Below are 23,512 nucleotides of genomic sequence, written 5' to 3'. Positions count from 1 at the left end.
TCTTTATCAAATTTGCAAGGTTTTTGGGCCATTATTTCATCAAATATTCATTCTTCCTCTTTCTCTCTCCTCTCCTTCTGGAATGCGTGTGTATGTTGATATGCTTGATGGTGCCCCTCAAGTTTCTTAGACTCTGTTCATTTTCATCATTCCTTTTTCTTTCTGCTCCTCAGGCTGAATAAGTCCAAGTGATTTGTCTTCAAGTTCACTGATTATTTCTTCTGGCTGCTCAAATCTGCTCTTGAACCCTCTAGTGAATTTTTAAATTATTATATTTTCAGCTCCAGAATTTGTTTCATTCCTTTTTATAATTTCTATTTACTGACATATTCTATTTCCTGAAACACTGTTCTCCTGGTTACCTTTAGGTCTTTGCCTGTGGTTTCCTTTAGGTCTCTGAGCATATTTTACATAGTTGACTTTAAGTCTCTGTCTAGTAATTCCCATGTCTGTGGTTCCTCAGGGACAGTTTCTGTTCATTTCTCCTGTGTAAAAGCCATCCTTTCTTGTTGCTTTGCATGCTTCATAATTTTTTTTGAAAACTGGACATTTTAAATTGTACAATGTGGTAACTCTGGAAATCAAATTCTTCCCTCTCCTCAGGGTTTGTTTTTGTTGCTTTTTGTGGGTAGTAGTTGTTTGTTTAGTGACTTGTCTAAACAATTTTTGTAAAGACTGTATTCTTTGTAATGCATGGCCTCTGAAGTCTCTTCCTCTGTAGTTTCTGGTCAGCTAGTAAACAGAGATTTTCTTAAATGCCTCAGGAAAAAGAGGGAAGGGAGGGAAGGAGAAAGAAGAAAGAGAGAAAGAAAGTAAGGAAGGAAAGAAGGAAGGAAGAGAAAAGGAGAGAGGAAGGGAGGGAGAAGAAAAACTCTCTTAGTCTTTGCAGATGGGCTCTGTGCTGAGGAACTCCTTCAATGCTGAGCCAGGCCACTTACAACTGTACATTGGCATTCACTTTGGGCTTGTGTTGAGCCTAAAGATCAGTCACAGTGAAAGTGTGGGATGTTCTCAGTTATTTCCTAAGCATGTGTCTTGTCCTGTGAATGTATGGCACACATGGGAGTTTTTCAATGTCCTCTTTTTCCAAAGAATCTCTCTCCCTGGATTTTCCTCTCAGGCTTTCAGCATATCTGTTGTTTGTCTCAAGTGTTATTTTTTTGCTCCAGGTGGCAGTGGGTCATTCATTTGCCTTTCAGTGGTTTTGAGAAATGCCCTCTGCATAGCCACCTTTCTGTCCTGAGAAAGTTCCAGATTATCCAAAACAAAGAGAATAGCTTTGGATCAGTCCTTCAGGCAGCCCCCTCAGATAGGTCAAAACAGACAAACAATTCTTTAAGAAAAAAATCTTCTCTGTTGTTTCTGGACCCAGGGACTAGTGTCCCACATGGGGAACACAGGCTGCCACCTTCAGAACCATCACCATGCTGAGGAGGGGTGTGGGCCAAAGACAAATAAAAATGCTACCAAGTTTTCCTATCTTTTTTAAGTTGCCCCTTTCCTGATTCAGTGTTCACTCAGTTACTATAAGCCTTTGGCTATTTTCCAGAGTTCTGACAGTTTTGCCCTCTTTTTAGGTGTTTCTGTGGACAGGTGGCCTCTTGGAGCTACCTACTCTGCATTTTCACTGACATTACTCCTCTCCAGTTTTCTTTTTCTCCTCTCCATTTCTGAAGGACAGTTTTTTCCAGGTATTGAATTCTTGTCTGACAGTCTTTCTTTCAGCACTTTGAATATGACATCCCTTGCCTTCTGGCCCCTGTGGCTTCGGGTGAGAAATCAGCTATTCATTTTATTGAGGATCCTTTTTATGTAATGAATCACTTCTCTATTGATGGTCTCAAATTCTCCCTTGGTCTTTGTCTTTCAACAAATTGTTTATAGTGTGTCTAGGTGGATCTCTGGGTTTATCCTACTAGGAGTTTGTTGATCTTATTGCATGTGCAGATCAATGTTCTTCATAAAACTCGGGGAGTTTTTGGCCATTATTTCTTCACATATTCTTTCTACCCTTTCTCTCCTCTCCTTCTGTGACACCTATTGCATGCATGTTTGTATGTTTGATGGTGTTTTATGGGTCTCTGCTCATTTTTATTTATTCATTTTACTTTCTGTTCCTCACACTGGAAATCTCAGTTGACCTATCTTTCTGTTCTTTAATTCTTTCTTCCACTAGCCCAAACCTGCTGTTGAAGTCCTCTCATGAATTCTTTTTTTTTTTTTTTTTTTTTTTTTTTGCAGTCCACAGGCCTTTCACTTGCTGTGGACTCTCCCATTGCGGAGCACAGGCTCCGGATGCCCAGGCTCAGCGGCCATGGCTCATGGGCCCAGCCGCTCTGCGGCATGTGGAATCTTCCTGGACCGGGTTACGAACCCGTATCCCCTGCATCGGCAGGCAGATTCTCAACCGCTGCGCCACCAGGGAAGCCCTGTTTGGCTCTTTTTAATCATTTCTCTTTACTCATATTCTCTATTTGGTGAGACACTGCTCTCCTACTTTCCTTTAGTTCTTTAGATTTGGGGTTTTTTTTTGAAATCCTAAGTCCAACAGATGGGCTTCCTTACAACATTTGTAAAATAGTGTTATTAATACACACCTTCCAGGGTGGCTGTTGAGATCATTGAAAATAACATGTATGAAAGTCCCTGGCTAACTATAAAACTGAGAAGTTATTAAGACTCTTAGGGATCCCGATGAAGGTACCAGGAAAGTACTGAGAAGGCCCTGATCTGTCACCTCTAACTAATCTTAAGATTCTTTGCAAGCAGCGAATGAAGGCTAAGGCAGACTTGTAAACTGCTGACGCATTAAATACATGCCTTGGCAAAGACTGGGAGACTTATTTGTTCCAGGCATTTAAGGAATACTCTGTTCAATCATTAGCAGACCATTAAGCTAACTGAGCAGAGACTTCGGTGGCCACACATGACAAAGAATATACACTTTATCGAATTAGTTCAGGAAAGTCACTTAAAAAAAAAAAAAAAAGGAATGGCAACAAAAATAAAACCCTAGGGAAGGGGGAGTATCTGGTTTCCAGAGTTTCCAATCTTATATGATTTAAAGTGTCCAATTTTCAACCCCCAAAAACAGAAATCATGAGACATGCAGAGAAACAAGAATGTATGGTCTTTACACAAGAAAAAAAGCTATCAATAGAAACTTTTCTTGACTTGCAGAAATTTCCCAGTCTGGATCGTGTTGACTGCACACTCATGTTCCTCTGTCCTCTGTTGCCTGAAAATAGGCAGCTGGATGAAAAGCCTTGATCAGATTCAGGTTTGATCTTTTTGGCAAGATTATAGGTTCTGGGACTTCCCTGGTGACACAGTGGTTAAGAATCCGCCTGCCAATACAGGGGACATGGGTTTGAGCCCTGGTCTGGAAAGATGCCACATGCTGCAGAGTAACTAAGCCCATGCGCCACAACTACTGAGCCTGCGCTCTAGAGCCCGCAGGCCACACTACTGAGCCCACGTGCTGCAACAATTGAAGCCTGAGCGCCTAGAGCCCGTGCTCCACAACAAGAGAAGCCATCGCAATGAGAAGCCCTTGCACCGCAACGAAGAGTAGCCCCTGCTTGCCGCAACTAGAGAAAGCCTGTGTGCACCAATGAAGACCCAACAAAGCCAAAAATAAAATAAATTTTAAAAAAAAGTTATAGGTTCTGTTCTTTCATAGGAGGCATATAATGTCTGGTTGTCTCTTTTATGAGGGAAGCAGTCACTAATGGTCAAAATGCCTAAGTCCTATAACTCATTGGGAGTTGAAAAATTGTAATATTCTGTCATTTCATTTTCATTTATTAACTAGGATATTTCTATAAAGACATGCTTCCCCTTACCTACTATGTGGTTACTCAGTAATACAGTTCATATAAGAAAGGTCAGTAATACTTGATTTTTTCCCTTAATTCAACAATTTTTGAGATAAAGTATTAGGTCCTTGTCACCATCCAAAAGTGGCCTGTTAGCTTTTTTAGTATAATTATAAGCTTACAGATTATTTGATGAATTTCAAAATCCACTGTAATTATTATCCTTATTGAGCTCAAAGTTTCCCATCTTTGGCCAGTAGGAGCCTCTTCAAGCTGTCCCCTGAGCCCTTTTGACATGACCCCAGTAATCTTTGATAGCTTCCTTGCTATGTGTACAACAAGATATTCCTAGCTCATCTGGTATATTTTCTACCCTAGACCTACAATCAGCCATTTCTCTAAGAATTCCTAGTTTCTTTTAGTGAGAAATGGTATTTCAACATCATATTATGGGACTTCTGTGGTGGTGTGGTGGTTAAGAATCCGCCTGCCAATGCAGGGGACACGGGTTCGATCCCTAGTCCAGAAAGATCCCACATGCCACGGAGCAACTAAGCCCGTGTGCCACTACCGAGCCCACGCTCCGCAACTACTGAAGCCCACGCACCTAGAGCCCGTGCTCTGCAGTAAGAGAAACCACTGCAATGAGAAGCCCGCGTACCTCAAATAAGAGTAGCCCCCGCTCGACACAACTACAGAAAGTCCGCATGCAGCAACAAAAACCCAACGCAGCCAAAAATTAATTAATTAAGTAATTTAAAAAACAATCACATTATGGGCACTAAGGATGCATAATTGTTAAGTTGGTCATTGTTCTAGATTTTTCAATGGATAAAGGTAAAATACTTCAGTAGTTTATACTGATATTTCCAGTTTAAATGCAGAACTACAGGGCTTTCACTTAACTTTGTCTATATTACATCCATATCTCCTTTCTTCCATGAGTAACCTGGTTCTCAAGAACACAGAGGATAACAGAATTAAACTGTCCCATCTGCTTTATCCTTGTATTACACACACAGCAGTCTCAGAATAATACTACTAATAGCATCACCACAAAGCTGATTTCCGAAAATGGTTAAAAATTGTTTTTGCATTGACTCTCCCCATTCTTACCCATTTTTAATCAATACTATATCTTCACTGTCAGTGGATATACTCATTAGGTGCTACATTATCTCCTTGTTCACCCATAATTATTATTAGTTCTATAAATAATCATATTTTTAAATGTCCATTGCCAGTCCTAATGTTGATACTTCTTTAGTCATTTTGGTTGGCTGAAACTTATTCTTTACTAGATTCATAAGGAAGGGCTCACGGGAACAATATTAGCGAAGCTTTTTAACGTTGATGACAGTTTGTCTATGTCCTTTACACTTGAAAGTCAGTTTTGCTGGATCTAGAACTCTTGGTTCACATTTTCTTTCCTGAAGTATCTTAGATGTTTTACTCCATTTTCTTTTAGCATAAAGTATTACTATAGCAAAGTCTGATAATAATTAATTTTCTTTTCCTTATAAGCCACGTTGCCTAGATGCTTATAATTTCCCCCACACCTCTTTCCTTTAAAGTCCAATAATTTTAGTAGAACATGTTCTGGTGTTTGTTGTATAAGTCCATATTCTCAATATGCAACTTTCAAAATATAGTTTCAATTCTTTTATTTCAGGTAACTTTTCTTAGATTTTAGATTTTTTTTTTTTTGGCTATGTTGGTCTTAGTTGCGGCACGTGGGCTTTCTCTCTAGTGTGGTATGCAGGCTCCAGGGCACATGGGTTCTGTAGTTTGCGTCATGCAGGCTCTCCCGTTGAGGTGCACGAGCTCAGTAGTTGTGGTGCGCAGGCTTAGTTGTGCTGTGGCATGTGGGATCTTAGTTCCCTGACCAGGGATCAAACCCACGTCCCCTGCATTGGAAGGTGGATTCTTTACCACTGGACCACCAGGGAAGTCCCTAGATTTTAGTGTTTATTCTGTTCCTTTACTTTGTTTCTGTTTCTGTTTCAAATTCAGGGACTCCTATTATCCTTAAGTTGTATCATTTTTCCCCAGTCTTCAATTTTCATCATTTCTCTTGAATCCTTATCTCTTCATTTCTTACTGATGTTTAAGAATTTCCCCCACTTAATCTTATATTTCTCTTAATTTCTCTTAAGCTATTACCTGCTATATCTAATTGTTCTTAGTCTAATTCAGTCTTCATTTTTGAAATGAGTTTCTTTTATTTCTAATTATTTCCTGACTTTTGTCACCTCACTCTTTTCTTCCCTATCTAACATCATTTTCTTAAACATTTACCTTCTTCTGAAATAATACGGTACAGTTTTTATCTGGTTTGTGAACATGTCTTTGTGGCGGGCTTTCATTATCTACAATGATATTATTTTCCACTTTACTCTCTTTTTTCTTATAATAATTTTGTATGGGATTTTACCTCAATCTTTTCCTATTGCACTTTTTTATGTGAAATTAGTTTTCTTGGACTTTGAGAAAATGTGATTCTAACTTCAAATATTCCCTCTTGATTTAAAATGTGGTTGCTTGATTTTTAAGGTTTCCTGGTGCTGTTCCCCTCTTCCAATTTTATCAGAACCTCTCTTCCTTCATCTTTGGGTCTCTAACCTGTTCAATTTTCGTTCCACTCCCAATACTTCTCCTAAATGTGGAGCACTGTCCTTGAAAGAAGCTGTGGAGAGTCAGTTTTAAAAGTTTACAGGGTCTGGGCTTCCCTGGTGGCGCAGTGGTTGAGAGTCCGCCTGCTGATGCAGGGGACGCGGGTTCGTGCCCCGGTCCGGGAGGATCCCGCGTGCCGCGGAGCGGCTGGGCCCGTGAGCCGTGGCCAGTGAGCCTGCGCGTCCGGAGCCTGTGCTCCGCAACGGGAGAGGCCACAACGGTGAGAGGCCCGTATACAGCCAAAAAAAAAAAAAAGAAAAAAAAAAAGAAAAGTTTACAGGGTCTGGACTGTTCTAGCCCCTTCATAAATTTCGGGAACCTCTTGTGCTATCCCAGTATTTGATTAGGTAACACCCTTCCTAATATCAACTGCTGTTCTCACATCAGCCCATCATACTTTCCAATGAATACTTACTGACTTCCCTCTGCTTCCTCTCCTACAGATGCTAATACTATGCAGTGTGGCTCTTGGTAAGGATCTCTTGTTAACTAGTTTTGATATAAATCCTGTCCATGGGTTTTTGGTTTTGCTATCTAGTTGCTCTGTTTTTTTAAGAGGGGATTCAGGGAGATTAAAAAACCATGTCACTGCTACTACTGCTGCCACCATCTTCCCAGATATTAGAGTATATTTTAATAGTCCTTAGAATCTTTCTACAGAAAAACTTTTTGAACAAAATGCCTTAAAAATCTTATAACATTTTCAGAAATAAAACAGGTAAAACAGAAGAAAATGGACCCATTTTGTCTGCTTACCTCAAAAAGTCTGAACAAGTTGTATCTTGTTTCATAATCAGTCCACAAGATCATAAAAAAGGCATTCGTTGAGACGGTGCTAATCATAATGATCTTAAAGAGACGACTCATTATAACTCTCTTCACAAATGCCTGACACTGAGTATCTTTCCTCCTGTCAAAAATTTGAATAAGAGGTATGATTATCTTATAGCTCTGTTGTAAGGTAATGCACAATGCACACTTTTTTTTAGGGACTAGGGTCTGCTTTCCCCCTTCTGTGACTATAAATCTACATATACTTTAAAATTGCAATGCAATGCTGACTTAATGACCACTGAAATATGTATGACGATTACTGGGTGGGTCTGTCCCCACTCAGTTGCTCAGTTCCTCCTCTCTAGACCTGTGAAAAAGAATGGTTACCACTCCGCCTCAAGCAAGACAAAGCACCATCTTCATTTACTCGTTCAACAAATTTTTATTAAGTAACTACTGTTCAACTCACTCATTTATTCATTCAACAAGTTTTTATTGAATGACTACTACATGCCAGGCAATACAGTAGGCACTCGGGATACAGGTAAGCAAAACTAAATATTGTCAGTCTAGTAGGGAAAACTGCTAATCAAATAATCAGCCATACAAGTGCTTACAAATCAATTATAAAAAACTGACCACCCTAAGAAAAAATGGGCAAACACACAGTCAACTCATTAAAGAAATACAATGGCATGAAGTTCCCTCCAAAATGTTCAGTAGCACTACTAATCGGGGAGGTACAAATTAAGTAAAACCAGTAATTTTGCTTATAAAATTAGCAAAGGCTTAAATGTGATAACATTTAGTGCTGGCAAGAGTGTAGTGCAACGGAGCAGTCTCATAAACTGCCAGGGGAATGTAAACTGACCAACTTTTCTGAAAAGCCTTAGTTCTGTTTGTATCCTCAGACCCAAGGAATTTACCCCAAGAGAATACAATCTGAAATGCAAACAGTGACTTTAGCCAAACATGTTTATCCCAGCAATATTTGCTGTGAGAATTTGGAAACAATTTAAAAGTCTAACCAAAAAAAGACAGGTTAAGTAAATCATGGCATATCCATTTCATGGAATATTATACAGACACTACAACATGTCTATGCATTTTTCATGATTTAGAAAAATGTTTAACCAAAAAAAGACAGATTAAGTAAATCATGGTATATCCATTTCATGGAATATTATACAGACACTACAACATGTCTATGCATTTTTCATGATTTAGAAAAATGTTTATGAGCCACTGGATAGCAAAATAGAAACAAAGCAAGATAAAAATTCTCTACTCAAAATTATCTTAATTGTGCAAAATAGGTAGAAAAAAATTCGGCATGAAGTATGCCAAAATGTTGATATTGTCTGCCTACAGATAGTGAGGTTATAGGTAATTCTTTTTCCTGTTTATTTATGTTTATCTGTGCTTTCCAATTTTTCTCAGAGAGTATGCATTACTTTTTCCCCATTATATGTAACAAGTGAACCCAGTCTCACACAGTAAAAAAATATAGATTTATATACTTTTATAACCTATTAAAAACAAGATATATAATTTTCATTATCTGATTTGAAATCAGGTCTATTACCCAAAAAAAGGCTTCAAATTATCTAACATAGTAGGGAATAAAAAAGGACAAAATGGAGTCAAACTAGTCATTCAGTCTACAGGTCAAATAAGAGTGTGACTGAATGTTTGATTAACAGCCAATTGTGATATGAAAGCCAAGGACACAACTGTTTGGCTTCACCAGCCTCACCAGTTGGAGAAATCAGATTACCCAGGACGAGCCCCTCAGTCTGGGAAGTGGATGAGTGCCTGTGGGAAGAGGCTACGAGACCCAACACTGCCATTTGCACACTTCTAAACAAGAAAGAGAAATAAAGAGTATTTACTGAAATTTCCATAACATCCCATAGAACAGCAGCGACACATCCTCAAACAGTGAGCTAGAAACGACTCTTGTGTGGTTCTGGTGATAAAAGTGTTGAGACATTTTCCAAATTTTCAATTTTTATCCCTTGCTTTTACCATCAAACAGAAAACCTCTGCTTAGGAATCTCCTCAGCATCTAGATTCCAAGAGGCCTCAGAGGAGTGTCCACAGAGGGCATCGTTGCTTTATGAAGTCACTCTTGGACATTCCGGTATGTTACTAGCCGGCAGGCCTCTGGAGAGGAGAGCTCCCCATTGGTCTACCCACAGATCCTCTCTTCCCAAGGAGACCGAGCACCTCTGTTCAGCAAAAGAGTCACAAGCACCCTGCAATTGTGATGCTCCGGGCTAAAGCTGAGAGACAGGCCAGACAAAAGCCCCTCCTTCAGGAAGTGTCCCCAACTGACAGAGGCCCTTAATAATGTGTTAGAATAGGTTAAGGGTCATAGAAGAGGGGAAAGCAAAATTCTCTGGGCTTCTAAGAGCAAGAGCACACAGCCAGGGCACAGCACTGGAGACACCTGGAAGGACAAGGAAAGATTTTGATGGCTTTGGGGCTAGAACCCAAGAAACAGGAGGAGCAGAAGTTATCCATGCCTGGGGATTCCCTGGTGGCGCAGTGGTTGAGAGTCCGCCTGCCGATGCAGGGGACACAGGTTCGTGCCCCGGTCCAGGAGGATCCCACATGCCGCGGAGCGGCTGGGCCCGTGAGCCGTGGCCGCTGAGCCTGCACGTCTAGAGCCTGTGCTCCGCAACGGGAGAGGCCACAACAGTGAGAGGCCCGCGTACCACAAAAAAAAAACAAAAAAAGAAGTTATCCATGCCCAGCACTGGCTAATTGGGGACACAGAATGTGCACATACGAACCACCTAAAGAGAGTGTAAGGGACGAGCCTTGGGGTAGAGATGTTTTAGGTACAAGAGCAATAGGGATTTTTGCTCTGTTCAATTCTTGGGATTAATATATTCTCTCGTTCTCCTTCTCCTAGCCCCTTTGGCTTCCAAGGCAAATCAAGACAGAGGCTTCTGGGTAGCCCTGTGTTGAATTAAATGTTTAGTTGGCCAAATTGGTCAAATTCCTGGAACCTTAATTCCTTGGGCCATAATAAAAGGTGACCACGTCACCACCTCCACTGCCCCAGGCATTCTGAAACAAGTGAACACGACCATCTCACAAAGAAAATTACTCTTGTAGGCAAGCGGTATACTGAACTGGGAAAAAACATCTTACCAATCTCTCCACTTAAAATCATCAACAGCAAAGTTTTAAGAAACACTTTGATTAATGTCCCCAGGCTTCAAACCTCGGCCTCACTGTCTTAGTCTATATTCTTTCCCTCAGGGATCAAGCTCCTCCTACTCCCTCCTTTGGTCATATGCCCCTTGACGCCTTCTGGGCTCCTGCCCACACCCTGACAGTGGCCTCCTGGAGCAGCTGCTCAGAGAGAGCCTGAATCAGTTCTCCATCTCTGTTTCCACCCGCCCCAATTCAACAATGTGCCTAATGCCGCCGGGCCATATAGGAGGCCCTCGGTAAATCTGTGCTATGTGAATGTACCTCAGGGATCCTTACACTCACTCAAGTAGCTGAGCCTAGTGGGATTCTATTTCCAGGAATCCTAAGGATACACTACTATGTTTCCGCTCCTTAAGCTCCAAAGCACACTTTTGGGGAGAAATGAAGAGATTAAGAATGTAAAAAATTCTTTCAAGATCCTTGGAGGGGTGAGGAAAGATGGCTAGCTGGAAGCAGTCAAGAAGAGACCAGCTGTTCTTGGTGTACAGTATCAGCACAGCCAACCACAGCTGAATGTGTTTTCTTTTTATTTGTTTGTTTATTCTTGGCTGCGTTGGGTCTTTGTTGATGCAGGCGGGCTTTCTCTAGTTGTGGCGAGCAGGGGCTACTCTTCGTCGCAATGTGCAGGCTTCTCATTGCGGTGGCTTCTCTTGTTGCGGAGCACGGGCTCTAGGTGTGCGGGCTTCAGTAGTTGGGGCACGGGGCTCAGTAGTTGTGGTGCACGGGCTTAGCTGCTCTGCAGCATGTGGGATCCTCCCAGACCAGGGCTCGAACCCGTGTGCCCTGCATTGGCAGGCAGATTCTTAACCACTGCGCCACCAGGGAAGCCCCTGGATGTGTTTTCTGAAGTCACTGATGAAGAAATCTATTCTGGGACTGGAACTCCAGCTGATGAGTGGACTCAGAAGTAACCAGCTTATCCAGGCCTACTGAAATCACCCGTATCTTCTTGTGGATAGGTGGGCGGGACAAGCACCCTGGATGAGAAGCTAAAGGGCCAGCTCTTCTGCCCTTTTAGCAGCAACTTACACTCTCCCTGACTTGAGCAGCACCACCTTAGCCGCTGCACCCAGTCAGTAGGCACGGCAGCTTGGTGACTCTAGTCTTCTGACCGAGAGTCATTCCTAGTTACATGTAACTAGAACTGAAACACAAAGTTCACATATTATATCCAAACCCTATTACACCTCTTGCTGTTTTGCAGAAATTTTACAAAACTGAAAGTTATAGAGTTCAACTAGTATATTTTTAAACTCTGGATTAGAACATATACAGACTGCTCCACATTAATACTAGTAGTCCAATAGCTCAGCACACTGCCGAAGGTCAGGTGTGTGTCCATATGCAACATACATGCTGCTGCTTTTTGTCTCAAGCAAAAACATAAAGAATCATGCTTATTCTAGTTATCTAAAGATTTCCTAAATTCTATCGTCAGAGAGTAACCACAATTTTCAGAACTTTCACTAACTTCATTTTAGAAAAGGACACTGTCAAACGTGCTGCCCTGATTTATTATCTATAGAGGTCATGCAAAGGGTCATAGGTCATAGCTATTTAAACCCCCTCTACTCCAGTGATCATTTAAAAGGAAAACAGAGGGAAACCAAAGCTTGCCACATCAGAGAAACCACTGTCATCACAAAGATTTGGAACAGAAGGAAAGTTGGGGCCTCCAACTTTGGCAGTGTCTCTTTTAAGTTGAAATGTCAGTTACTTAGAGCAAGTCTGGGGATTCATTCTGTTGGAATTTACCACAAGGAGTATTACCACAGACTTCTGATATGGGATCTTTGATTCTCTAAAGTTCATGAGTTCCAGCAGATGCGACACCCCTTAACATGGACCTTATGTCAAATTCTCACATAGATGCTAGTTAGTAGCTACATTCTCAGGTCCTGACAACTGCAATTATTAGCTGTACCCTGCTCTCTCCACGGTGCCATACACAGTACAGGTTAATAGTTTCTAAGCCTCTCAGACTTACATTCAAAATAGAGGGAAAGGTTTCCATTCAAGGTACAATGAAACAATTTAAGTGACACCACAAGGGAGCAAACAAACAAATCCAGAAGGTGGAATATTCTACAGGACTCGGTTTTTACAGTAAGTCACTGATATGGAGAGAAAGAAGGAATGAGGGCAGGAGGCTTGCTCGCTCTAGACTGAAAGCTTAAAGAGACACAGCAACCAGATGCGATGGGTGGACTTCATGTGTATCACTGATTAGAATAAAATTACTGTCCACAGACATTCTTGACCTTCAGAACAATTTGATTTGGTATTAGGTGATACCAAGAAATCACAGTTTATTTTGTTTGGTGTGATAATGGCATTTTGGTTTCTACAAGAAAATGACCATATTTTCTAGAGATGTTTACGGGAGGATGTAGGGGCAAAATGACATGCTATCTGGGATTTGCTTTTAAATACTTTAGCAAAGAAAAAGGAAATGGGAGATAATATGATGTAACTGGCAAGATCTTGGTAACTGTTAAATCTGGGTGATCAGTACATAAGGGTTGAATGCCCTATTTTACTCTATTTTAAAATATGTCTACACTTTTTCATGTTTAAAAATTCATGTAGGGGCTTCCCTAAAAAAAAAAAAAAAAAAAAAAAATTGTAAAAAAAAAATTCATGTAGAAAACTTTGAAGCACTGAGTTAGAAATCTTTGGTAATAAAATGTATAAAAACTCCCAAATCCATAATATGGGGAAAAGTTTATAAAAACACATGGCTTTGCTTTTTCCTCTTTTTAAAAAAATATTTAATTAATTAATTTACTTATTTACTTTTGGCTGCGTCGGGTCTTCATTGCTACGCGTGGGCTTTCTCTAGTTGCAGTGAGCAGCAGCGACTCTTCGTTGCAGTGCACGGGCTTCTCATTGCGATGGCTTTCCCGTTGCAGAGCACAGGCTCTCGTCGCGTGGGCTTCAGTAGTTGCAGCGCGTGGGCTCAGTAGTTGCAGCACGCGGGCTCTAGAGCACAGGCTCAGTAATTGTGGTGCACGGGCTTAGTTGCTCCGCGGCATGTGGGATCTTCCCGGACCAGGGCATGAACCCGCGTCCCCTGCATCGGCAGGCGGACTCTCAACCACTGCACCACCAGGGAAGCCCGGCAGGTAGATTCTTAACCACTGTGCCACCAGGTAAGTCCCTGCCTTTCCCTGTTAAAAATTTCAAAGAAGTACAAGTTCTAGTGTCCAGGCTCTGGATCTCCCAGTAGCCACAGAGTCTGGGGTGACTCTTCTCTCTCTTTCTCCCACCCACCCTGTATACTCCACACCCGCAGGGCAAAATGACTATACCTGCCAGGCCAACAGAACCAGCCAAAAACTGGCTTCAGAGAGCTCAGCCTCCTTATCATATTCCCATATGACTTCTCAGACTAGAGGCCAGGGTTGGTGGGGAGTTGGGGGGATGAGAAGCTTTGCTTATTGTAACACAGAGTGATTTTTCTGGCCTCTGATGTAAGGCAGGGTATAAAGATGATCCTTGTTAAATCCTACTACTATAAGGCATGTTCCTTGGATAGATACATACACATTCTTTTAATCTACCTTTTAATCTCATTAATAACTACATTCCTGAGTTCCCTCAAAGAACAGTTACTGCAATTTTTAAATAATAGCTTACTTTATATTCCATTTTACTCATGTCAGTGACACATGGAGTAAACAGAGCTCATTACTGGATAATACCCAAGTAGCTTCTAGCTCAGTAGCTACATACCCTCAGTTCAGGGGTCACAACATGCAAATGATGGGAAAAAATGACCCTTGGTTCCTCCTCCCCTCAGTATGTCAAATAATGACCTGGCAAGTTGGTCACTGTGACAGTGAATCCTTTTATTGCCTCACCTTGCTGGAAGCCTTGCACAAGACACTTGTCTTCTTCTTTCTCCCTGTCTGAAAAGGAAGGATAAAACACTAGACAGCTCACCCAATTTTTGAGATCTCTGTAAATTAAGTAACTACTTAAGTAGTAACAACAGCTAAAACCCAAATCAACTTTAGCATCATAAGAATCGTTACATACAGTTAAACCCTTTACCTATAGAGTTCATCATTCTTTTTCTACCTTACAATTGCTCTCCAACACAATGCATTTGTAAAGTCACCATAATCACTTGAATTTCTGGGTTATAAAAATGTGTGAATGCTCCCCCATACCCATTTCTGGTCTTTAAAAATGTTATTTCTCTTTTTTAATATTATTAATAGAATTACCTGGGTTGATTTACCTTATATATGTGATTAGATATAATGAAAAATACCTCAGGCTCAAGTTTAAATCATTTTTATTTAAGCACTGATTTTACAAAATGTGATCGTTCAAAAGGTGAACTAAATTTATGGCTTAATTTGTTCATGTGTTGATAAACTGCCTTCAAAATACATTGGAGCTAGATGTGTATATAAGATTTTACATGCGTTTTGGAAGAAATCACACAGAAGCAGCTGCTTTTTCAATAAACTTGGCCAGTTTCACATCTCTTTTGGTCAGTCCTCCACAGTCATGTGATGTGAGAGTTATCTGAACCTAAGAAAGAGAGAAGCAGCTTTGAAAACCCTGAGTTGCAATTCATGATGCTCTCCTTTGGTAGTTCAGAAATCAATCTATTACTCAATATTTATCTTTGAGAATTGAGGAAATTAAATGATTTAGAAAATACTACATTATGAATAAGCAATGCATTTCTAAAACCCAGTAAACTCCAGGCTGGGCCCAGCAGCCTCCTAGGGATAAAAAGGTTCTCTCATAAGAAGGGCAAATGAGCTACCAGAATCTCAAATCTTGACTCTTCGGGAAAAAAAAAAAAAAAGAGAGAGAGAGACTGAGGTACCACTTTAACTCCCATTACTTTAATTACACCAACTATTTTCAGGCCACTGAGAAAAGCTAAGCTATCAAATGTAATATCTTAGCAACCATGTTAAAAAAAAGCCCATTTCCAAATTAGGGAAGTGGGGGTGGGGTGGAGGAACAGACTGTTGCCTCTTGACAAATCAATTAAAAAGCAAAAACAAAATTATGGGCAAAGAGAGGCAACTAGGAAATAAAAAAGCAAAAACAAAATTATGGGCAAAGAGAGGCAACTAGGAAATAAAAGTTTATGCTGGTACCTGTATGCTCTGAATTATTGCAATTAAATCACAAAAATGTGAAATCTTTTTTCAAAGAGGACTTTCAAAGAGATAATAGAAATCTCACAGAAATCTAAATGATAAGAAATTCCACATGGCATGATCACCAAGGCAAGGACACTTTTTGGGCAAGTGTTATTCTTCTCACTGTGCCCCCTTAAAATTCCTTGATGAAGTCTTTTCAGTCTGCTCTTTCTCTTAGGAAGGTCAGTTCCCACTGAGAATAGAGAATTTAATAAATAGTTCTTGAGCAAATTTATTAAATAAGGCCGTATCTTTCTTATTTGCTACCATCTCTTTCAATAATTTACCTTAAGAGGGTTTAAAAATTTATCTACATGACAGATATTCAAGTTTCATTCAGGAGTCTAATTTGGCCCAACTTTTCCATACTAGTGTCTGTAGAAGATAAGCATGAAAATAAAGAACTCAGTCACTGTTGTCTTGAGTAGATCTGAACATTTTTTTACTAATTTGCAGTAATACACAGGGATTCTGAGAGAAAGAATAAGAGAATATTTTCCTAAGCACAGACACTTAGCTGCACAGGATGACAAGCAAGAAAGGAAGGAAGAAGTTTCTTAAACTCCATAATTATGGTGATTCCAAAATCAGGCAATTCAGTTACCTTGTTGTACACATTGAACCACTCCGGGTGATGATTCATCTTCTCTGCTTGTAGGGCGACTCGGGACATAAAGCCAAATGCCTGCATAAGATGAAGTCGAAAGTGATGACTGACAGTGCCCCCTGCCCTGGATCTGAGAGAGATACCAGAGCAACCCGACCAGAAAAAACATGGCTAGAATCCTTAGGGAAGCCTGGAGAATCAAATATGAAAGCGAATGCTCTCCACAGAGCTGGGGAAGCAGTGTAGCAGGACTGTGACCTGCTGCAGGATGGTGAAAAACAATCAGGCTCAAATAAACAAACCGGGAAATTGGTCTCACCCAGTGACCTGTCTGGGCTGTTTAATTTTCCTCAGGACGAGACTCTCCAAAAGAAGGAATAATTTCCCTTTAATTCAGTGTCCTGGATCTCACTACCTGGCCCCAAATCTTAGAAGTCACTTTTCTTGCAGCACTGCTCCTTTTGTTTTTAGTGACTGGGTTGCTAACTAAGGCATCGACCACAAAGACTATGGGAAAATGTCTTGTGAGTGTGTCTTAAGCCAAAGCTCCGGTAGAAATGAACAACCATCCCATCCGCCAGGCAGGACAGAAGGGGATGAGAGACTGTTTTCATTGACATCCAGAGTGGAACAGAAAAGATGGGCTTGCCCACTCAGGGTCTTCTTGCTACTGCCCAGCACCGCCATTTCGAGGAGAAAACACTCGGCCTTGGGGCAGAGGGCTGCAGAGCCAGCCACAGGCATAAGTGGGGGCCTGTAGGGCACTGTCTTCATACCACAGGGAAAGTGCAAACCTAATTGTGTTAAGCAGAAGGCAAACTTGTCCTGAGAGGAAAAAAACCATTTTTTTGCTTGCTTTCAAATTTTTATGAGGGTAATTGCAAACAGTAGAAGAGTTTGTCTCTTCCGTGTCCATAAGGCAGAAATACTTGGTAAGACTCTAAGGAAGTGGTACATTAATTACAAAGTTACAGTGGAATTCACAGGCATTACCCATTACAGCCACATAAATAAATATTTAACTTCTTTACCCCATCCAGAAAAAACAATCTGATGTTAGTTGCGCTATGTTTTTTGGATCACCAAATGACATAAGAGTGCATTTCCAAGTTAACAGAAATATGGAAGATGCCATTTTCAAACAATTCTGTCATTCATAATGGTTCCTATCTCAGAATCGATTTTATTCAGGATAAAGATCTCCATTTTGACACTTAATGCCTGAAGAAGAGTCTTCCCTATTAGGAAAAGGAAGGAAGTTCAAGAAAAATCCATTTAACTATGTATGGAATTATCAGTAGGAAAACAATATTCACTCTCCCACCCCTTCTCATTTCACAATTTGATTTTCTATGTTAGGGGAAGGAACAAGTCAAATGAGAAAGTTTGTTTTAATTATTCAAACACAGAGTTAACCTGTATTAAATTATTATGAGAATTTTTACCCTGTTTGCCTATAATGCCTTATTCTCATTTAGCTTTAGAAGATTTACAATTTCATCACCACCCCGAGAGACATTAAAGACATGGATTTCTTTCTTTTTAAAAAAAAAATATTTATTTATTTGGCTGCACAGGGTCTTTAGTTGCAGCATGCGGGATCTTTAGTTGCAGCACGCAGGATCTTTTAGTTGTGGCATGCAGTATCTTTAGTTGCAGCACGCGAGATCTTTTAGTTGCAGCATGTGGAATCTTTAGTTGCGGCATGTGGAATCTTTAGTTGTGGCATGCGGGCTCTTAGTTGCAGCATGCAGGTTTTAGTTCCCTGACCACAGATTGAACCCAGGCTCCCTGCATTGGGAGTGTGGAGTTTATCTTTGTTTGGTTTTTGGTTTTTTGCCGTACGCAGGCCTCTCACTGTTGTGGCCTCTCCCATTGCGGAGCACAGGCTCCGGACATGCAGGCTCAGCGGCCATGGCTCACGGGTCCAGCCGCTCTGCGGCATATGGGATCCTCCCAGACCGGGGCACGAACCCGTGTCCCCTGCATCGGCAGGTGGACTCTCAACCACTGCGCCACCAGGGAAGCCCCCGGGACTGTGGAGTTTTAACCACTGGACCACCAGGGAAGTCCCAAGGACATGGATTTCTGAGCCAGGGATTCAAATCCCAATTCTACTACTCAACTGTCATGTGATCTAACTCTGAGCCTCAATTTTCTTATCAGTAAAATGATGATAATAATAAAAGAGTCATGTAATTATTTTTATTAAAAAAAAGAGAGAGAGGGTGGGAGGGAGGGAGACGCAAGAGGGAAGAGATATGGGAACATATGTATATGTATAACTGATTCACTTTGTTATAAAGCAGAAACTAACACACCATTGTAAAGCAATTATACCCCAATACAGATGTTAAAAAAAAAAAAGAGAGAGAGAGAGAGATGGGGATATAAGAACACTTAGCACAGCACCTGGCACAGAAGGCACATATTGCTACCACTACTGCTTCTGGCCAAACGACATACCGTAAACCTCACAAAACATAATGGTAAACGAAAAGCCCTCCCACAGACTTGAGAATCTAAGATTCCAGTTGCTTTCTCTCAGAAGAATGGCTCTCTCCTTTTCCCATGTGCGATAAACAGAGACTGACACATGTATACTAGACAAAGATAATATACGGTGGAATAACACTTTGATGCAGACTGACTGGGGAAAACAGCTGAATAACAAGAAATCAGGTGGGCACAGTCACTGTCTAAGTTCTTAAGCCCTGTAGCCACAATTTCTTTGAACCAAGCTATCCTAAAAGGTCCAAAGTGATGCTTAGAATCCTTTAACATTGCCCAAGAGCCAAATGGATCTACTGAATGGATGATCTGAACATGATCAGAAGTGCTCCTCAAATCTCTGACCACCAGAATGCTATCAGCGTAGTAGTAAAATCTATTCCATCACAAATATGACTTAAAAGAGAACATCCATATCCTAAGAGGTACATTGATCAAAGAGAAAGCATCTACCCTATCTACATACAATGTTAAAAAAGAAAAAGTACATCCAAATACCGTCCAAATTTGTATTTTCCTCAGTTTTGCATATTTCCCTTCAACTGTCACCTAATATTTACATTTAATAAAATATCAAAAAGCCTGATAAACAATTTACACAGGATCCTAATTCTTCCTTAGGGAAAGAATACTCTATCTGTTATGGGAGCAAAAAGATAATTCCAAATCCTTCTTCCATATAACAGAACAAATTAATACTCCAAACATTTAATTTTTTAAATAAATTTATTTAGTTAATTTATTTTATTATTATTATTTTTTGGCTGTGTTGTTTCTTCGTTGCTGCGCGCAGGCTTTCTCTAGTTGCGGCGAGAGGGGGCTACCCTTTGTTGCTGTGCGCGGGCTTCTCATTGAGGTGGCTTCTCTTGTTGCGGAGCACGGGCTTTAGGTGCGCAGGCTTCAGTAGTTGTGGCACGCATGCTCAGTAGCTGGCTAGGTGCACGTGCTTCGGTAGTTGTGGCATACAGGCTCGGTAATTGTGTTGTGCATGCTCTAGAGCACAGGCTCAGTAGTTGTGGAACACGGGCTTAGGTGCTCCGCGGCATGTGGGATCTTCCCAGACCAGGGCTCGAACCTGTGTCCCCTGCATTGGCAGGCAGATTCTTAACCACTGCACCACCCAGGAAGCCCCAAACATTTATTTCTAAATCCACAAATTAACAACATCCATAACAATACACATTCAAATTAAAGTAAAAGAACTTCTGCAAGGAAGTTAGATGAGTAGGTAGGAGAGGCAAAAAGCAAAACCTCAAAGGGGAATTTTGATTATATGGAATACAATAAAGAAGGAATATGACTAAACAGCAAACTTGGCAGACAGTGAAAAACATCTGTCCCTTCTTTCAAAGATTTATTTTTATAGCCCTAGCTACTTGTTACCAGGATGCCAGTTGGAATCTAAAAGCCTTGAGCTAGCTAAAAGTACAGGCTTTCTAAACCATTCCATCAAAGAAATCTGCTAACAGCCCAAGGCAAAATAGATACCAGCAACCCAGTAAGAAGCTTAGAGAACAGGACTGAGAAAATGGACAAATGAAGTAGAAATCAACACGAGTTTAAAATAATTAGAAAATAACAAATACAGAAAACGAAATACATCTAACATATAGATAACTGTTGCCAATAAGAGAACAACTTTAAAAAAAAAACAGAAGAAAGAAAAAAACTGGACATGTAATTCAAGAAAAATTTCCAGAAACAAAAGATTTAAGTCTATAGATTGTAAGAATTCAGCCATGTCTACACATTCTAGTGAAGTCAGTTAACTATGAAGATAAAAAAATTCTTTTGGCATCTAGTCAAATAAAATCAACTCACCTATAATGTTGAAAAGGATCTGGCTGACTTCAAACTTCCACATATCAACATTCAACATATAAGTTAGAGGAGCAATGCCTATAAAGACTTTAGGAAATGAAAATGTTAAGAATTTTATACCCATAGGCTTCCCTGGTGGTTCAGCGGTTAAGAATACCACTCTGGTCGAGCTCTGGTCCAGGAAGATCCCACATGCAGTGGAGCAACTAGGCCCATGCACCAAAACTACTGAGCCTGCACTCTAGAGCCCGTGAGCCACAACTACTGAGCCCGCGTGCCACAACTACTGAAGCCTGTGTGCCTACAGCCAGTGCTCTGCAACAAGAGAAGCCACCGCAGTGAGAAGCCTGCGCACCACAACGAAGAGTAGCCCCCGCTTGCCGCAACTAGAGAAAGCCCACGCATAGCACCGAAGACCCAACGCAGCCAAAAATAAATAAATAATTTAAAAAATAAAAAAGAATTTTATACCCAGCTAAACTGTTGTTCAAAATTAATGCAAGAGACATGTTTTTTAAATGCAGTAACTCAGGGAAAAATTTCCATTCACACTTTTTGAGGAAATTTTTATTAAAGGATGAAATATAAGTAACTAAGAGATGAATGCGGAAACTATACCAAAGGTTTTGACAGTGAGCAATAAATTCCTTCAGCTCTAGAAATACATTTTAAACAACTGTGGGGATTATAGTTACAGAATAAAATGTAAATGTTATAAACTATTAAAAGGGTTGAAGACAATAAAAATAGGGAAGGTAGATGAAAGTTAAAAAAAAATCTTTAAAAGCTGAAAGATCAAGTGTTAAAGATATATTTAAAAGTATAAAACATAAGCACTGGAACTAAAAAACAATATGAACTAAAATTTTGGTTCCTAAAAGTAAAGTAGGAAAAAGTAGAAGTGTAATTTTGATATTGCTTAGTGGGGAGACCACTATCTAAAGAAATGCTAGCTAAATGCTATCTAAAGAAATGGAGGATTACATTTGCTATGTAAAACTATAGATTTAATAGTATCCACAAGAAGAACGAAATTTAGAAGAAAACAAGAACAAAACAACTTAATTCACAATTAAGTAAAGGAAAACACAATTAAAATGCAACAAAAAAATCCTACAATCCATATAATGATTTAAGATAAGGGAGAAAAGAGTATATTGGTTCTGTCAGGTTTTATAAGACCAAACACCTTTCCAATCAATAAATGTAAAGAGCCTAAATCCAACCAGCTAAAATTAAGAAGAGAGAACGTTACAATGGGTCACAAAGCAAAACTCAACCACTAGAAATAAAAGGACATAGTCAAACGTAACTTCTTTTAAGAAATCATAAGGGTAATTTAAATTATAAAGTATATCCACAATGAGGATGAAGATTGAGTAACTGTGAATATCTATATTGCAATAACGTAGCATCAAAATCAGTGAGACAGAAATGACAGGGCTCATGGGCCAAAGAGAAATATTTGTAGTTGGAGACTTTAATTCACATCTCTTAAGCCATGGCAGATTAAGTGAATAAAAGTAAGGATATGGACTACTTAAAAACATAATTTAAAAGGTAGATGTAATTGATGTATTTTAAACTCTAAAACTTGAGAATATAGCTTTTAAAATATATTTGGAACATGCACAGAAACCTAATATATACTACCCCACAAAGAAAATCTCAATAATCAAAAAGTAGAAAGAGTACTGATAACATTCTCCAATAAAATTAAAAACAAAATCAGGACACTAATGTAGCAAAAAGTAGTACCTGAAACAATTTTAAATCCTTCTTTTAAAACTCTTGGGTCAATGTTCATTGCAGCACTATTTACAATAGCCAGGACATGGAAACAACCTAAATATCCATCAACAGAAGAATGGATAAAGAAAATGTGGCACATATATACAATGGAATATTACTCAGCCATAAAAAGAAGCAAAACTGAGTTATCTGTAGTGAGGTGGATGGACCTAGAGTCTGTCATACAGAGTGAAGTAAGTCAGAAAGAGAAAAACACATACCATGTGCTAACGCATACATATGGAATCTTAAAAAAGAATGGTACTGATGAACCTAGTTGCAGGGCAGGAATAAAGAGGCAGACATAGAGAATGGACTTGAGGACATGGGGTGGGAGGGTGAAGCTGGGGCGAAGTGAGAGTTAACTGATTCACTTTGTTATAAAGCAGAAACTAACACACCATTGTAAAGCAATTATACTCCAATAAAGATGTAAAAAAAAAAATTTTTTTTTAATTAAAGTAGCTGAAAAAAATCAGAAAAACAAAACAAAACAAAACAAAGAAACAAAAGTAGAAAAACTCGGATCAAAAATGAAATCAATACTAAAGAGAAAATAATTATTATTTATATTAATTAATAGAAATTAATAATGTAAGCATTACATATGGATACATCTAAAGCAATAATCAGAATAAACATCTTTAAATACTTAAATTATCTTAAATTAATGAACTTTAAAGAATTAAAATAAATTAATTAAATATCCAATTTAGATAAATAACAAGAAAATAAATTTAGGGAGGAGAGCAGGAATGAATATAAATAAAGGGAAAAGCAAATGTAAATTAATTAGGGAAGAGATAAAAATGGTATAACTACTGAATCCAGAAGCTGTATCTGGAAGAATTATAGAATAGAAAATTGGTTGCTTCCTATAAAAACAAACAGAAAGGGGTCACTGGTGGCGCAGTGGTTGAGAGTCCACCTGCCGATGCAGGGGACACGGGTTTGCGCCCTGGTCCGGGAAGATCCCACATGCCGCGGAGCAGCAAGGCCCGTGAGCCATGGCCGCCAAGCCTGCGCGTCCAGAGCCTGTGCTCCGCAACGGGAGAGGTCACAACAGTGAGGGGCCTGTGTACCGCAAAAAAAAAAAAAAAAAAAAAAAAAAAGGA

At 39.8% G+C, this 23,512-nt stretch overlaps 2 protein-coding genes across 3 annotated transcripts in view; both read right to left on the bottom strand.

The window, feature by feature from the left end:
* CATSPER3 (cation channel sperm associated 3) overlaps positions 1-9,161 on the bottom strand; it is a 36,889-nt gene extending 27,728 nt beyond the window's left edge. The window contains exons 1-2 of the mRNA XM_024752372.1: positions 9,022-9,161; positions 7,248-7,401 (exon numbers count right to left, since the gene is read on the bottom strand). Of these exons, the coding sequence (XP_024608140.1) occupies positions 7,248-7,358 (111 nt within the window). The 5' untranslated portion in view covers positions 7,359-7,401; positions 9,022-9,161. The remainder of the gene's footprint in view (positions 1-7,247; positions 7,402-9,021) is intronic.
* Positions 9,162-14,779: 5,618 nt separating this feature from the next.
* Positions 14,780-23,512, bottom strand: part of PCBD2 (pterin-4 alpha-carbinolamine dehydratase 2) — a 48,983-nt gene continuing 40,250 nt past the window's right edge. For both annotated transcript variants that reach the window (XM_024752312.1, XM_024752313.1), the window contains 2 exons: positions 16,272-16,352; positions 14,780-15,038 (listed from right to left, as the gene is read on the bottom strand). In XM_024752312.1, coding sequence (XP_024608080.1) covers positions 14,943-15,038; positions 16,272-16,352 — 177 coding nt within the window. In that variant the 3' untranslated portion in view covers positions 14,780-14,942. The remainder of the gene's footprint in view (positions 15,039-16,271; positions 16,353-23,512) is intronic.

Source organism: Neophocaena asiaeorientalis, unplaced genomic scaffold (genome assembly GCF_003031525.2).
Source record: "Neophocaena asiaeorientalis asiaeorientalis breed wild unplaced genomic scaffold, Neophocaena_asiaeorientalis_V1.1 scaffold204, whole genome shotgun sequence".
NCBI lineage: Eukaryota > Metazoa > Chordata > Mammalia > Artiodactyla > Phocoenidae > Neophocaena > Neophocaena asiaeorientalis.
The sequence above is the reverse complement of the archived record's forward strand: the minus strand, read 5'-3'. Positions and strand labels throughout refer to the sequence as shown.